The 17609-nt window shown below is 39.2% G+C and overlaps 1 protein-coding gene across 1 annotated transcript in view; it reads left to right on the top strand.

Annotated features, from left to right (window-relative positions):
- The window catches only part of Gfpt1 (glutamine--fructose-6-phosphate transaminase 1), a 63222-nt gene that overhangs the window by 5323 nt on the left and 40290 nt on the right, over nucleotides 1-17609 (top strand). Inside the window, exons 2-8 of the mRNA XM_052719950.1 lie at nucleotides 3006-3113; nucleotides 6437-6544; nucleotides 7307-7432; nucleotides 9860-9918; nucleotides 11288-11422; nucleotides 13383-13444; nucleotides 14061-14140. Of these exons, the coding sequence (XP_052575910.1) occupies nucleotides 3006-3113; nucleotides 6437-6544; nucleotides 7307-7432; nucleotides 9860-9918; nucleotides 11288-11422; nucleotides 13383-13444; nucleotides 14061-14140 (678 nt within the window). The remainder of the gene's footprint in view (nucleotides 1-3005; nucleotides 3114-6436; nucleotides 6545-7306; nucleotides 7433-9859; nucleotides 9919-11287; nucleotides 11423-13382; nucleotides 13445-14060; nucleotides 14141-17609) is intronic.

Here is a 17609-nt window from a genome sequence, read left to right as displayed (position 1 = left end):
GGTTCTGGAAGCTTTTAACACTAAACCTAATTACTTTGACTCAATTTATTTATTTATATTATTTTTATTGTTATTACTACTACTACTACTACTATTATTATTACTATTGGTTTTTCAAGACAAGGTTTCTCTGTGTAACAGCCCTTGCTGTCCTGGAACTTGCTCTGTAGACCAAGCTAGCTTTGAACTCACAGGCCATTATACCCATCTTTGACTCAATTTTTTAAAGCCTTTAATTAGGAAACCTTTATCTTACCCCTTTTTAGCATTGAGCAAAATTTAGTGTTGTTTTTTGTGGCTTGGGAATTTTCAACTGTATATTTCACGTTATTTAGAAAGTATCAGAAGATATGACATGATTGATAGCGCTGTCTTTTGGAGAGATGACTCAAGAGAGTTGCCTTCAAAGGATTGTTCTCTGATCAGAGAAAACAAAAATGAATGCAAATTCAGTGACTGCAGGTGCTGTCACAGTCCTGTCCGTGGCAATCTGAAATTCATCAGACACAGGAGGGTGGGTTTTCAGGGCTGACAAGATGGTTTAGTGGGTAAAGGTGCTGCTTGCTGCCAAGTCTGATGATCTCAGTTCAATTCCCAGAACACACCTGTAAGGAGAGGAACAACTCTTGCAAGAAGACTCCTGTTTTCTGTCCTCCATGTGCACACCGTGGTACACACATATGCACATTCACCCACACAAAATAAATATGATTTAAGAATATTTGGGGGCCAGAGAAATGACTCAGTAGGTAAGGGTGCTTGCTGCCAAGCTGAACAACCTGAGTTCTATCCTTGGAACCCACAGAAAGGGGAAGGACTGACTCAAGTTGTCCTTGACCTCCACATAAATGTGCATACGCAGATATGCACACAAATAAATGTAATAAAACATTTAAAAATAGTTTCTAAGTAGTAGATTTTAAAAATAAGTGTTAATGCCTCAGAGTTTACTTTTGGCTGGGTGTAGTGGCACATGCTGATGGTCTTAGGGTCTTGTGAAACTGAGTTGGACCGAGTTGGGGATTACTTGAATCCAGGTATTTGTGCTGGCAAACAAAAACAAAAAATTCTGTTTATGTAGTTAGTATTTAATTTTTTTTTTATAAATTAGTATTAGGAAATCAGGCGTGGTGCTTTACATTTGTAGTCCTAACACTCAGGAGGCTAAGGCAGAGGATTGTAAATTTGTGCCAGTCTGGACTACCCGGTGAGACCTGTCTCAAAGGGAGGCCAGTGAAAAGGCTCAGACCGTAAAAGTACTGGCTCTGCAAACCTGACGACCTCAGTTCTATCCCCTGAAGCCATGGTAGAAGAGCCCGCTCCAAGAGTTTCCCTTTGATCTTCACATAGGCACTGCGGCATGTATACACCTGCACTGACATCATGTCTCAGAAGCTCAAAATAAGACTAGGGGTTGGGGATTTAGCTCAGTGGTAGAGCGCTTGCCTAGCAAGCGCAAGGCCCTGGGTTCGGTCCTCAGCTCTAAAAAAAAAGAGAGACAAAATAAAACTAATGTTTACTCAGCGTTTCCACTAGTGGTCATTTGAGATGAAATCCTTAAGCCAAAGAGAATTTCAACCCCATGTTTATTGCAACACTTTACAAAATGCAAATCATGCTTTTAATTGGCGAGTGGATAAGGAAAATGTGTGTTTGTAACAATAGAATACGGCTCAGTCATAAAACAGTGAAACCCTGTCATTTGCAAGAACATGGGTGAAAAACTACAGGACATTGTATTGAATGAAACCAACCAGACACAGAATGGCAAATGCATGTTCTCACTTATGTATACAAATCAATGTCACCTTTGTAGAACCACAGAATAGAGGAGGGGGCAGGGAAAAGAAGGACTTTAGGGATGCAGAAAGATGCTAAGACCTCCCAGGAGCTATACCCTAAAAACAACTGACTCTCTCTTCCTCAGAAGCCATAGCTCAACTGTCGTAGCTCTTAAGTTAGGGATGGGATCATGAACCTCTTCCCACTCCGTGTAAGAACAGGCTCCACAGTTATTGTGAGTTCATGAGTGCAGAGGTCCTGTCAAGTCTTGAAGACACTGTTTTGCTCTTGTCCTCCTCTACTGTGGCTCTATAGTCTTTTCTCTTCCGCAGTGGCACCTGAACCTGATTCAAGCCGTTTGAGGCAGTTATGTATTTAGGTCAGATTTTTTTATTATTGTGTTGGGTTGTAGTTGAATGATAGAACACTTGACTCCAGTTCTGGGGAAAAGAATTAAATTGTCGCCGGGCAGTGTTGGTATATGCCTTTAATCCCAGCACTAGGGAGGCAGAGGCAGGTTGGAGGCCAGCCTGATATACAGAGCGAGTTCCAGGACAGCCTATGCTACACAGAGAAACCCTGTCTCAACAAACCAAAACAATATCCCTCCCCACCCCCACAGGGTTTCTCTGTGTAGTTTTGGTGCCTGTCTTGGATCTCGCTCTGTAGACCAGGCTGGCCTCGAACTCACAGAGATCCGCCTGGCTCTGCCTCCTGAGTGCTGGAATTAAAGGCCTGTGCCACTACTGCCCAGCCACAACACAAAATTTTTAAACACAGTTTTATACCTAAACATTATTGCTAGTGGAAGTAAACAGTTATTTTAGCTGTATAGTTATAGGAACTATTTGTGATTTAAAATATTTATTAGAAGGTGTATGTGTGTTTACTGTAATAGCATATAGGATATAGCCCACAAATTTGTTTAATTTTTAAATAATAAATTTTAGTTGACAAAGTGGCAGTTAAGGAAATAAATGATTAACTTCATAAGCTTTGTTGAAAATAACTAGACATTTATTTTGACATATTTTTGTTAATCTTTTATGTTTATAAGATGATCCCCTTTGAAAAAGTTCCATGGGCTCTAAATAATTTGAGATGAGAGTTTATTTCTTTTCTAAAAAAGGAATCTAGCTTTATATTTTTGCATAGCCTAAACATAATTATATCAGATTTGGTTCATTAGAGTTGTCCATTAAATATTTATTTCTTTTTTGCAGGTATATTTGCCTATTTAAATTACCATGTTCCCCGAACAAGACGAGAAATCTTGGAGACCCTAATCAAAGGCCTTCAGAGACTGGAGTACAGAGGATATGATTCTGCTGGTATTTTCTTTAAAAATATACTGTGGGGTTTGCATTGTTTCTTGAATCTAAATAGTATTTTTATTATTTTTAGGAGGCTTAACTCTGTGTTTGCTTTGTTGTTTTATAAATCCAAGTCTGAAGAAGTTTTACCTTTCATCATGTCTAAAGGGTTTCCTTATGTCATTTCAACAGTATTATTATTTATGTGGCTATTACTTCTCAGTAATTTCCTTTATGAAGAAGTTACTATAGGGCTGGGAGTGTCGCTTAGTTGTTAGCATACTTGAAGCCTTGGGTTTATCCCTAGCACCACACAAACTGGATTTGAGGTTCCTACCTGTAATCCCGGCACTGAGCAGGTAGAGGCAGGAAGATAAGTTCAAAGTCATCCTTAGATACATATTAAGTTTGAGCCCAGCTTGCAGGAGACTTTGTCTCAAAAAAAAAACAAACAAAAAAAAAAAACAAAAGTTGACTATAAAAAGTAACTCATGGGTTGGGGATTTAGCTCAGTGGTAGAGTGCAAGGCCCAGGGTTCGATCCTCAGCTCCAAAAAACAAAAACAAAACAAACAAACAAACAAACAAACAAAAAAGTCATAAGACATTTTTATGGGAACAAGTTGTAGAACACCTTACCCTATAAATTATTTGTTCTTTGTAATTTTGTGTGTATGTGTACATGAGTGCAGGTGCTGGAGTTACCTGGGTGTGAGGAACTAAACTCAGGTTTCCTGCAAGAACAGTGCTTGCCCTCAGAGTCATCTCTCCAGCCCCTGTGAATCCATTTTTCTTTCATTTCTTTTTCTCTCCATGGATTCATGCTACGTCATTTAAACATGAAAGTTTTTTTTTCTTTTTGTACGGAAGATTGAGCTTTATAGTCTTATACATGCTAGGTAAGCATTCTGCTACTGAGTGATATCCCAAGTCACAATTCTTCTGTTTTATATAAATGACAAGTCTAGTAAAAATTACCTTCTGGCAGGGTCAGTCTGACTTTAGCTCCCTGTGTTGGGGTCCACCGGAGCTCCATTCCATGGTTCCTAGAGTGACTCATGAGTCTCAGCAAAGAGTTGAACACATAGCTCTGTGATTCACTCCAGCAGAAGAATCCAGAGCAAAACCAGGAACGGGAATGGGTGTAGGATGAAGTCTACAGGAAAGCAAGCTCTAGCTTCCTGGAGGCCTTTGAACAGGCTATACTTAATTTTCCTAGCAACAGAGTGTGATAGATAGTACATGTGGATGTTGTCTACTAGGTAAGCCCCTGATGATTCACGGCCCAGAGCACTGTTTGCCTGGCACCTAGCAGCCGTCCATCCCAGAGGGACACACTGTTTTCATGAACAGTCCATGCACAGGAACTACGCTCACCCTTTCAGGTGGTAGGAATCCCCCTGAAATATAAGATCCTAGATGCCAATCCAGGGCCAACCTTGAAAGTCTGTCTAAGGATATCAGTGTTGGTTTCTCATTTCCTGTTTTAAGGGTACTGGGAAAGGAAGCCAAGGTCACAAATGCTGTGGGAGTGCTGAGTAATACCCAGTCCTGTTCCTTTGTTGTTCATATTCTCCATTTTTAGCTCTTCCAACAACATAACTTCTCATATGGATGTTGATTAAGTTTTCTGTCAGCTTTAGAGGCTCCTTTTCTTATGTCTGCTGCATAAATAGGAATGCTCTTTAAGATTTTTTCATTTTTTTTTTTACTTATTTATTTGAGATTAGGTCCTGCTCTATAGCCCAGACAGACCTTTTCTCCCAAGTGCTGAGATTACAGACATGACTACTCCCAGCCACTGAGATTGTTTCCTTACCCCACTTGCCTTTGTATTTTCATGATGAGATGACTTCATCAACCCTATACACTGTGATTTAAGATCCATGTATTTTGTTTACATTTTGAGACAGTCTTCTTTGTAGACCACACTGGCCTCAAACTTGGCATCCTCCTGCCTCAGTCTGTGGAGTGCTAGGATTACAGGTATGTGCTACCACACTTGGCTTGTGTGTTTCTAGTCCAAGTGTGCTTCCTGAGTTGCAGACCAGTGTTTCCAGCTGCCTTCTAGAAGTATCTTCCAGGGTAGACCACAGTATAATGCACTTTGCAGGTTCATAATTGAAATGGACACTGTGGTTCTCACTACATACCTCATTCTGTTCTATGTCCTTTCTATCAGTAATCATTCTACAGATCCTTTGAACCCAGGGGAGAACCTTGTTCAATACCTTCTCACTTCCATCCAGGCTCTTGTGTCTCTCTCATTCATCTTCATCACCTGTTTAAATCAGGCCACTTTCTCCAGTTTTGCTTTGTTGCAGCTGTAATGTCCTCTTTCTTCCTCACCTCTGTGCCATCCTCCTCTCTGTGCCATTTTCAGAGCATTTGCTAATTGTTCTTGCCATATTATTTCCTTAGATTGCAGGGTCTATCTAAGGAAGTTTTTCAAGTTCCTTAGTAACTTAAGGAAAATTTCAAGAGATGCTTTCCTGACTATCACTTGTTTTCCCCTTCGGAGGTGAGTGCCTCTCTTCTGCAGTTCTCCATTGTGCCTATGGCACTTTTCCATGGTTTATAATTTATATAGCAATTGCTTGTTTTTGTGTTTGTTTTTGATTTTTTTGACACAGGTTTTCTCTGTGTAACCCTGGCTGTCCTGGAACTTGCTCTGTAGACCAGGCTGGCCTTGAACTCACAGAGATCCACCTGTCTCTGTCTCCTAAGTGCTGGGATTAAAGGGTGCATCACCACTGCCTGGCAGCAATTGCTTGTACAAGTAATAATTTTGGTAATCATTATTCTTTCTCTGTCTGTTTTCTGAACAGACTGTTAGATAAGAATTGAGCTCTTCTAACCCCTTTCCTGACCTCCCTTCTCTCACTCTCTTTTCTGATGCTGGATTTGAACCCAAAGCCCCATGCATGCTAAATAAGGTCTTTACCACTGAGCTACCCTGCCTCCTTATTTTCATTTTTTGTTTTAAACAGCTGTCAATATCTCAACACATAATAGATTTTCAGAAAATCTACTTGGTAAATGAATTAATTAGATGAATATATAGTCCCCCCCCCCTTTTTTTTCCTTCGAGACAGGGTTTCTTTGTGTAGTTTTGGTGCCTGTCATGGATCTCGCTCTGTAGACCAGACTGGCCTTGAATTTATAGAGATCCACCTGGCTCTGCCTCCTGAGTGCTGGGATTAAAGGTGTGTGCCACCACCTCCTGGCCATTATTATTATTGTTATTGTTGTTGTTGTTATTATTATTATTATTTGCCTCATTGGTACTCTTAACAACCAATTTCTAAGTTTTGCTTTCTCATCTACCTCTTGCTAATTTAGGTGTGGGACTTGATGGAGGTAATGACAAAGACTGGGAAGCCAATGCCTGCAAAATCCAGCTCATTAAGAAGAAAGGAAAAGTTAAGGCACTGGATGAAGAAGTTCACAGTAATGTATTTAGTTTGATTTTTCCCGTTCTCCCCTATTTTGGGACCCATTTTGAGGAAGACTTAAAAATTGAAGAGAAAGAAGAAAAGTAATTTTGTTAACTGCTTGGGTTTAAATTGTCCCTGAGCTTCAAAAATGATCATAGCAACCAGGAAGGAAATTAGGTGCAGTGGGTTTAGGGCCAGCTCAGACCTCTAAGTGAAGAAGCTTCAGAAACGCCATCCTAAGAATGGACTTCTCATAGGTAGCCTGCTCATATGTCTCCACTTGGCGTGGTTTTTACTTTGCGTGATAATGACCCCAAATGCAAGATGCTGATGCTGGTTTGCTGATCTGCCAGAGAAACCAGAAGGTGCTTCTTGTGAAGGGAGGGGGTGAAAGTTCTTACTTAACAAGGAAAGAAGAAAAATCAAATGCTGAGTCTGCTAAGAGGTATGGTAAGGATGAACCTTCTATCTAAAATTGAGAAGGAAAAACAAATTGGTGCTTGTTCTGCTGTCACATCTGAAGCAGAAACTGCTATGGCCAGAGGCCACAGGCCAGAGGCCACAGGCAGTAGTTCATTAAGGTGGAAAACACAATGACATTGTGTAGGAAAACACATGCTCTCTGTAGAGCTCTATACCGTCTGCAGTTTCAGGTATCCACTGAGTATCTTTAAACACAAACCTTGTGGATGGGGGGGCTGGTATAGTTATACTTAATATAACTCACAGCTATAGCATTGTCAAATACGAGAGTTTTAAATTTTATCTTCTACAGAACAACAAGATATGGACTTGGATATAGAATTTGATGTACATCTTGGAATAGCTCATACCCGTTGGGCAACACATGGAGAACCTAATCCTGTTAATAGTCACCCTCAACGCTCTGATAAAAATAATGGTATGAATACCTTGTGTGTGCTTTGATATGATTTTAATGGGCCAGTAATGGGAGGAGAATCAAGGTCTTATGTTGTTATTTTAATTACATTCTTATCTGGAAATTTCAAGACATATTCAGAGAATGTACAAAACTTGATATCATCACCAAATTTCAACAATCCTCCATGTATAGGTTATTTTAGGATTCCAGTAATAAAAATTGGTAACTCTTCAATATGCCAGTCTTTTTCTCTCTTTTTCTTGTAAGTTAGTGTATTGTTTATCTGTAAGTTTCCTGTAGTCTAGGTGTTGCTAATTATATTTAATGTTTCAATTTTTTTGTTTGAGTGTTTTTTAAAATGGTCTCACTCTGTAGATCTGGCTGGCCTTGAACTTGCATTGATCCTCCTTTCCTTGCCTCCCAAGAACTGAGGTTATAGCTGTGTGCCATCATGCCCTGCTAAACAGACGTGTTGTTTTATTTTTCCAGCCCTGGGCAGTGAACCCAGGGTGTATTGATGCTAGGCAAATCTCTACCATGATGTGTCTGCAGCCAGTATTTCCACCTGGAGGTTCACAGTGTTTGTCACGGTAGGCGTTGGGGATTACTGCAGAGATTATAGGGCTTGTCAAATGCGGCAGTGTAGTGCCTCAGGTCCTCTCTCAGTTTTGCATTTAGGTATGTCTCTAAGGAGAAGTTTCCATCAACTGCTTGGTCATCCTGAGGAAAAGCTTGTATAGGGAAGGCAGGGTGAATGCTTGATTATTTTCTTTACTTACCATCTTTTAAACATTAAGTGATTCTAATGTTATCCTGAGCAATGGTTTTTTTTTCCATTATTATAAACTCTTGATAATTTTTTGGAGTGTCTTCAACAAAGTTGATTTTTGAGTTAGCATACAAAAAGTGGGTTTCCTTGTTACATTCATACATATGTCATTACACGTCCCACACTGCACTCCGTCTTTACCCTTTCTTGCTCCCAAATAGTTCATGAGACTGAAGTGCTATGCTGCACTACTGAGGCACCTCCGAGCAGTCTGTGGTAGAGACTTGATTTATTTCAGTATACTGAGGTAGTCCTCTGTATTGCTGCAGCACTTTTCCTGTTTTGCTCCAATGGGAGCATTTTCCAGTTGGTTCCTGTTTCTTTTTGAAATGATCCCAGTAGGCTCAGTAGTCTTGATTACTTTCTGGTTTTGAGACAAATGTGAGATCTTTAGGTATACTGAGAACATTTTGAATACTATAATAAAATTAGATTTGCATTAGGTGTAGTAACAAATGCCTGTTCTGATTACACAGAAGGCTGAGGCGGGAGTGCTTAAGTCTAGGAGTGCAGGCCAGTCAGGGCAACAAAGCCATTGTATTTAGTAATAATTATTCTTTTTTTTTGTTGTTTTGACAGGGTCTCACTATGAGGCTCTGGCTGGCCTGGAACTCACTATGTAGGCCAGGCTGGCCTTCAATGCAGAAATCCTCCTGCTTCTGCCTTCTGAGTGCTAGATTGAAGGCATGTGTCACCACACCCAGCTATAATTGTTCTTTTGATCTGTGAATTTAAAGCCACACTGTGTGGATACTGTCATGGCTGCACATAGTACTGTTAACTCTTGGTTACCTATTTTTAACATTTTTCAGTCATCATTTAATAAAAAGAGATGAAATTGATCTCTCAGGATTATATTTATTTGCTCTTGGAATGTTACTTTGATATTTTCATGTGACATTCTAGAAGTCATCTGGACCTTACACAAATCAATTTATAGAACTTGGTAACTATATAGTTAATAGTTCTTAAACTTTATTTAGTGTCACTGAGATTGCTTTAGTTGTAAAAGACTTCTGTTTAAACTTAAGCAAAGAATAAATGAACAGAGACTGAGGGTGGTCAACTAGAGTAGTGTTCTGCAAGTGCAGAAACAGACCCAAGAGACTTTCTCTGCTCCTTTTATTCCCTAGTGTTAGGCTAGGTGTTTAGTGTAGCAGAAAGCAACCTGGGCTATTTCCTCATGCACATGCCCACCAACACTGCATCAGCACGGAAGCAGTGCTCTTGAGTTGCTCCATGGCAAGCCACAGTAAGAAGCACATGACACAGGAGGACACCCACTAGTATACTAACTTTTTGACTTGAGAAGAATCTATTCGTAGACCAGATGTAGTGGTATGTGTCTGTAACCCTAGCACTTGGGTGACAGAAGCTGGATGATTTCCACTAGTTCAAAGCTAGCCTGGCCTACATAGTGAGACCTTGTCTCAAAAATACCAGACAGCAGGGCTGGGAGGTAGTTTAGTGGCAGAGTGCTTGCCTAACATGTAGGAGGTCCTGGGTTCAAACCCCAGCACCACTGCCAGAAACAAAACCAAAAATCTATCCACAATCATAGCTAACCATAGCGTTCATCAGACTTCTTATATTGTCAATACTTTTATCTCTTCTAGAATTTATTGTTATTCATAATGGAATCATCACCAACTACAAAGACTTGAAAAAGTTTTTGGTAAGTAAAGTGACCCCAGAAGACACCATCTTTGAGAATACTTGTGAGAGTTAGGGATGTGCAACATTATTTAGATTGCTCAAGTCATAACCAAGATAATCACAGGGTGTGTGGTTTATTGTATTTCTCTTTGTTGACAGTGGAGCACTTCTAATTTCTTGTGGGGCGTTTGAGGGCTAGCTGTGTGCTGTACTGAGACAGTGGCACCTCAGCATGTTCTGTTGAGTGTCTGCAGTGATGAGAACTATCCGTATCTAGCATAGTGGAGCTGTGCATATGGGACTACTGAACTTCTGTGACAGAGAAACTGGATTTTAAATTTTAAGTTTACATAGCTGTATATAAACAATGGCTCTTTATTGGACAGTTGAGAATCACCAAAGAATTGTTACTCATTATGAAACCACTATTTTGAATATTATACATTCCACTATTTTAATTATTTATGATTTAATTCATATGAGGTATATATGTTAAGTGTCTTGAGTTGTACTCAATAACATTATTTTGTTTCTCTATAATCATACATTAATTTTAATTTAAATTTTGTGTAAATTCAGTATGACATCTAAAAAAGTTAGTAATTAGGAAGATTTTAGGGAATGGTGAGATGGCTCAGTGGGTAAAGTGTTTGCCACTGAAACCTGACGACATTGAGTTCATTCCCTGAAACCCACATGGTGGAAAGAGAAAACTGATTCCTCAAAGTTGTCCTCTAACCTCCAAACACACACTGTGACACACACTTATGCCTGTACTCACATACCATACATGCACACACATAATATATGTGCACACACACAATTAGAAACTCACTTGGTTTTTGAGAGAAAAATTCTAGAAAATATTTGCATGGGGGCTAGAGATATGTCCCAGTAGTTAAGAACACTTGTTGCTGCCGGGTGGTGGCGCACACCTTTAATCCCGGCACTTGGGAGGCAGAGGCAGGCAGATCTCTGAGTTCGAGGCTAGGCTGGTCTACAGAGCAAGTTCCAGGACACGCTCTAAAGCTACACAGAGGAACTTTGTTTTGAAAACAACAACAGCAACAAAAACAACAACAAAGAACACCTGTTGCTCTTGCAGAGTACCTGGATTTGATTCCCATCATCCACATCCACATTCCCAAATACCACATCCCATGGTATTTAACAACTGTCTGTAACTCCAGTTTCAGGGGATCTGCTGCCCTCTTCTGACCTCCAAGGGCACCAATCACATACATACACAGACATTTATGTAGGCAAAACATCCACACATAAAATAAATCTCGTAAAAAATTTTAAAAGGTTAACATAAAGGAACTGTTAAAAAAATCTTTGAACATTGCATTTATTTAAATGTCTTTTTTCTGTTTTTCTATTTGCAGGAAAGCAAAGGCTATGACTTTGAATCTGAGACAGACACAGAAACCATTGCAAAGCTTGTCAAGTACATGTATGACAACTGGGAAAGCCAGGACATCAGTTTTACTACCTTGGTGGAGAGAGTTATCCAACAATTGGTACTAAACCATGCTTTTTAAGATTAGTACGTCAGGATTGAGACAGCGACTCAGCAATAAAACACTTGCAAGTTTGAGGACCAGAGTTTGGATTCCCAGCACCCACATAAATGCTGGCTGGATATGGAAGCCTCTTTGTAGTTCCAACTCCCAGGAGGTGGAACTGGATTCTGGAGCAAGCTGTGTGGTTGGCTGTACTAGCTGAGTCAGCAAATTCTGGGTTCAAGTGAGAGACCCTACCTTAGTATATAATAATAAGACAACCAGCATCAAACCTCTTGCCTTTACCTACACTCACATATGTGCCTACACACCCACATCTATAACCACAACCATGTGTGTTCACACACATGCTAACATGTGTATCCAATACCTGCATATGCAAAATAAAGTAATTTATGCTAATGTTAATTTCAGGTAGCTTCTTAAAATGAGGTTCAATGAGCAGGAACTATGCTGATTCACTTTTTTTTTTAAATTATAGACACTAGACAGCTTCATTTGTAAGGTGTTTTATTGTTAGCATCTGTGTATGTGTGTGTGGTGTGTAAGTGAAGGGCAGAGGCTGGTGTTGGGTATCTTATTAAAACTGTGTTGTACCCAGCTTTTTATGTGGGTGCTAGGGAACTGAACTCATGCTTGTATGACGAGCATTTTATCAACTGAGCCATCTCCTAGCCCCTATGCTGTTTTCTTTGAGTGTTTTTTAGGCTTTATTGAAAACACACACACACACAGACACACACATACACTGCAGAGAATTTTGAGAGACTGTTGTTTGAATTACTTGCTTTCCTGCGTTTGCCGTTCCATTTACTTCACAGTAGCTGTATTCTAATTATTTCACTATAGTTAAAGGTTGAAAAGTAAGTTTGGGCTGGCAAGATGGCTCAGTAGGCAAAAGCACTTGCTGTGCAGGCCTGACACCCTGAGTTTGATCCCTAGAATCCACAGCAGGAAAGAACCAACTTCAGAAAAGGTGCCCTCTAACATCCTATGTCTTACCTTTCTTTCAAAGATTTCTTTCTTTCTTTTTTTTTTTTTTATGGTGGTAATGGTGGTGGTGTGTGTGTATGCATGCACCTGTGTGCACACATGTGTAGAGTCAGGTATCGGTATTAGTGTCTGTGGAGGCCAGAAGAGAGGATTGGACCTTCTGAAGCTAGACGTACAGGTGGTTGTGAGCTGCTCCATGTGGGTTCTGGGAACCAAACTTAAGTCCTCTGTAAAATCAGCACTGTTTTTAACAGAGAGCCATCTCTTATTTATTTATTTGTTTGTTTGTTTATTTATTGTTTGATTTTTTTTTTTTTTTTGAGACAGAGTTTCTCTGTGTAACAACCCTGTCTGTCCTGGAACTCTCTTTGTAGACCAGGCTGACCTCGAACTCACAGAGATCTACTTGCCTCTGCCTCCTGAGTGCTGGGATTAAAGGCATATGCTACCACCACCTGGCTTCTCCATCCCATTTAATAATTATGAATGTGTGTATTTGTTAAGCCCAAGAGTGAGGGCAGAAAGAGTGGAGGTTAGTAGTGGAATATGATGATGAGGGCCAAGGATGGGTTTTGGTTGTGGAGCTTGGGATCTTTGCTAATTCTGTCCTCCCTGAACAAATTAGTAGTGTGAGAGATATGTGTCAGTTGAAAAATGTGCTACAAACACAGTTGACTTTCCACTTGGTCTGCCTTTAGAAGCAGTATTTGAAAGTAAGCTTGGTGATAAAAGTTAGTTTGTTCACATCAGAGCTTAGGAGACAATATCTACCTAAAATGTGGACTTGGATGTTAGGGAGACCTTGCTGCAACATCTAAAATGGAGACTTGTTAAAAAAAAAAACTAGTTCAAAAGAGCACTAGTGTGAACGACAAGTGTCCATGCAGAAGCCAGTATGTTTTAAATGTTTTTGTTTGATAATTATTACTAAGAAGTATTGCTGATATTTCCTTTTCCTCCATAGGAAGGTGCTTTTGCACTTGTGTTTAAAAGTGTTCATTTTCCTGGGCAAGCAGTTGGCACAAGGTACAATAGATTGACTAACAATGACATGCACTTTGACACATTTGGGTTACAGGATAATTTACAGTTGCCTATGAATGGCCATTTACTGTTTTCTTAGAGGTTTGGCTGTGCTTATTTCTCTATACTCCTTCTTTCTTATACCACTCTGGAACAGTATCTCTTAGTAAAGTAAATGCATTTTGGCATTGTGATGATTTGTCTTTGGTGAGCACAATGGCTCTTTATGAATTTGAATATGGAATATTCTCTAATTTCAGCTCCAAAGCATTAATTTTCTCCACATTTTTTTGAAACATGTGCCAGATTCCTAAGTAATTGTTTAATAGCACTGTATTTTAAATTGTTCTGTTAATGTGAAGTGGAACTTTCCATTCAATTGTACACATACACCAATATATCCTCAGGCATCCTGCCTTCAGATTAAAGGTATCCATCTGTTAGCAGACCTTAAATGTTCTTTCTGCTCTAAGAACTTCATGATCATTTCTAAAATGAATTATTTGAAGAACATCATTAAATTTCAAATTAAAATGAATTTTGAATTCATACTTAAATTTTATATTGTTAGTGCATTATTTATGAAAAAGGTTTGATTGTGACTCATCTTGAATTTCAGGCGAGGTAGCCCCCTCTTGATTGGTGTGCGGAGTGAGCATAAGCTTTCTACAGATCACATTCCGATTCTGTACAGAACAGGTAAGCTGTTGCCTTACATTGTAAGGCAGTGCAGCTCTGAGAACCCTGTTCCATACACTACGGTAAATGCTTTTTGGTTAGATCTGTGTGTACATGTGCATACAATTACGTAGTTCTATCTAGACATAAAAAGTTTGTTGTGAACACTCTGACAAGAAGAATTTTTCTCTGTTGTGCATCCTTAGCTAGGACTCAGATTGGATCAAAATTCACATGGTGGGGATCACAGGCAGAAAGAGGTGGGAATGCACTCTGCATGGATGGAGGGATTTCACCTGCTTCCCTTCATTTACTAATTCTTTGTTTTTGAAGTGAACTGAGGCTCTAAAAATGCTTATTTTATGGGGAAATGTTTTGACATTTTCCTAATTTGCAGAATATATTTTGTCTGTTTGCTTTTGCCATTTTGAAAGTTGCATTATTTAATAACTGTTTTGTTAAGATGAGAGGTTTGAGGACTATTTCAAATCTCAGGCCTGTTTCCCTCTCCTGTTTAAAAATCCTAGAGGACGCATGCTGTGATTAGAGAAGGGACATGCGTGGCTGCTTCCTGAGTGGTTCGGCCTCACTTTTAACTAAACTAGATTTGAATGGGCTTTACTTAGTGCATGACATTTCACTTTTAGATTTTATTGGTTTTATTTTAATTTGGAGTCATATTTTAGTATTTATATTTGGGGGTTTATTATTATTTATTGGTCTTGGGGTGGCATTCAAACCCAGAGCCTTATATACACTAGGCAAGTGTTCTATCACTGGCTTGTATCCTCAGCTCCTCAGTTGTCTTTTTTTTTTTTTTATTTTGAAGATTTATTATTATTTTTTTATTACATGTAGACATGTATGTCTGCATGTGGGTGTGTTCATGAGAGTGAAGTTACCTTGGGAGGCCAGAGATACCAAATCCCCTGGGGCTGGAGTTATATATGGTTGTGAGCTGCCTGATAGGGGTTCAGGAAACCAAACCTGGGTCCTCTGAAAGAGCAGGAAATACTAGGAACTGGTAAGCCATTCCTCCAGCACCAATTTCTTTCCTTCTTTCTTTCTTTTTTGAGAGGAGGTTGAAACAGGGTCTTGCATAGCCTACACTAACCTCAAACTTGCTATGTAGCCAAGGCTGACTTTTAACTCATAATCCTGCCCATGTCTCCTGAGTGCTGCAGTATGCCCACACATGGCCAAAATTGAGTTTTTAGTATATCTTTATGCAAACTCTGAACCATTTTATTGAATTACACAGAAATAGAAAACAACATTGTACTTTTTGTTTGTTTACTTACTGCTAAGAACTTTCTATGTGTAAGTAGGAGAATGCTGGGTTCTGAAAATTGAAACCTTAATTATTAATATGTAATTCTTGGCTTCGTGAATAGCAGTTACCAAAGAGTGCTGAGCCTGTTCATCTTTGGATGACTGCTTTCATGTTTTACCTGGGAAGAAAATTATTTCCTTAACCTTCAGTGCCTGATGATATTCATTTTTTTTTTTTTCTGTATTCTTTCCCAGTCCATTCCAGAAAGACTAGTCTACCAATGATAACACACAGTCTGGTTCCACAGTTCTAGATTCCTATAACAGTATTGCTTGTTGTGTGTCATGAATGTTATCTTGTAGGCTATTTAGGTGGCTTTTAGAAATAATAATAAAAAAACTGAGTGAGTTCTTTAAAAATTGGGACAAACATTTATCCTGGGAGATGACAATTGATACCTATGTTTCTCTAATTCTAGTGGGTAGATAGTGTGTAGCTCAGTGCCATGCTATCATGAGAACAGTCTTGGTGGGAGGACTGTAGAGAGAGCTTTGGGCTGGCTTTCAGACTTTTGCCTTTGTCTCCAACTTAAAGCCACCTCTGCTCAGTTGAACAAGAGAATTGCCAAACGAAAAAGAATTTTATAGGTATTTGTAGGTAGTGATGCCTCAGCTTCTTTTAAATATTTCAATCAGATATACTTCTGTTATCTTAATGAAGTTACAAATATTTGGAGTTATACTCAACTTGAGCACATTTTAGAAACAAACAAAGCTAGTTGTATTTTTAAAATGTTGGTTCTAGGCTTTGCTTCTACTTGTTTTTCAATTTAGATTGTGTGTGTTGAGACAGTCTTACTGTATAGCTGAGGTTGGCTTAAACTGTTGATTCCCCAACTCAACTTCCAGAGTACTAGGATTAGAGGCATGTCACACATGTGACATGAATCTTTTTAGAAACAAACAATTCAGTGGTTTTTTAAAAAAATTATTAAAAAGTTTTTGAGGTTTTATTTTTTGTGCATGTATGAGTGTTTGCCTGCACATATGTCTATGTGCATGCATGCAGTACCCGAAGAGCCCAGAGAGGATATTGGATCCCCTGGCTCTAGAGTTACAGATGGTTCTGAGCTACCTTGTGGATGTTGGAAATATAACCCAGGTCCTCTGGGAGAGTAGCCAGTGCTGTTAACCAATGAGACACCTCTCCAGCATCCCACTATGTAGCTCTGACTGGCCTAGAACTTGCTATATAGGACAGGCTGGCCTTGAACTCAACAGAAATCTGCTAGCTTCTGCCAACTTGAGTGCTGGATAAAAGTTATGTGCCACTAGGCTCCTTGATTTAAAATTCACTTTTTGATGGATAGTTTTAAGATTTTTTGCCAAAGGCAAGCAGCTATTAAATTAGCACTGCAGTAGAGTCCCTTGGATCTATGCCTTTGTGAGCAATTGCTACCTTTTGATAGTATGTCAATGAATACTTACGTTTTGCAGTTTGACTATCTTCTCTGCTTTTGAGTTTGACTGGAAAGTACTATTTTGGTTTCATGCTTAAATCATTCTAGATAACCACAGATAGACCTTTGGATATATATTTCTAAGAATAATTATTTAGTCATTGTACATACATTTTAGAGGCTAAGATATGAATTTTTACAAGTAACTTGTGGTATTCTGTGGCTATTCTGCCCTTGGTTTATAAAGCTCTACTATGCTCTGGCTTTTGAGAAAGGGCATAGCTGTTCCTGGTAGCCCAGTTTGACCTCAAACTATGTAGCTGAAACTGGCTTTGAACTAATCTTCCTGCTTCTGACCTCCCAGGTACTAGGACTACAAGCATGGCTTTAACTTAGAGAATCTGTCATTCCAGCATCCTTTCTCATTTCTATGTTAGTTGTGAATTAGCAAAAAATAAAAAGAAAAACAATTATTACTGATGAATTAAGTACTAGGATTAAAAAGATACTAAAAATGCACTACTGAGACAGGAGAGATTCTTGCCTTATAGCATTTCCTGTGACTAGGAGTAGGTGCCATATTTATAGCATGTCCTGGTTAAAGTGGCATGTGCTTTGCTTTTTAATTACATTTATGTATTCGTGTATGTGTATATATGCTGTGCACATACCACAGCATATGTGTGGCAGTCAGAGGATAGATTGTGGGAGTTAGTAGTCTCTTCCACCATGTGGGACCTGGGGATTGAACTTAGGTC

This window comes from Peromyscus californicus, unplaced genomic scaffold (assembly GCF_007827085.1).
Source record: "Peromyscus californicus insignis strain IS unplaced genomic scaffold, ASM782708v3 Scaffold_6__1_contigs__length_162567912, whole genome shotgun sequence".
Taxonomy (NCBI): domain Eukaryota; kingdom Metazoa; phylum Chordata; class Mammalia; order Rodentia; family Cricetidae; genus Peromyscus; species Peromyscus californicus.
Note: the sequence above shows the minus strand (reverse complement) of the source record. Positions and strands in the feature narration are given on the sequence as shown.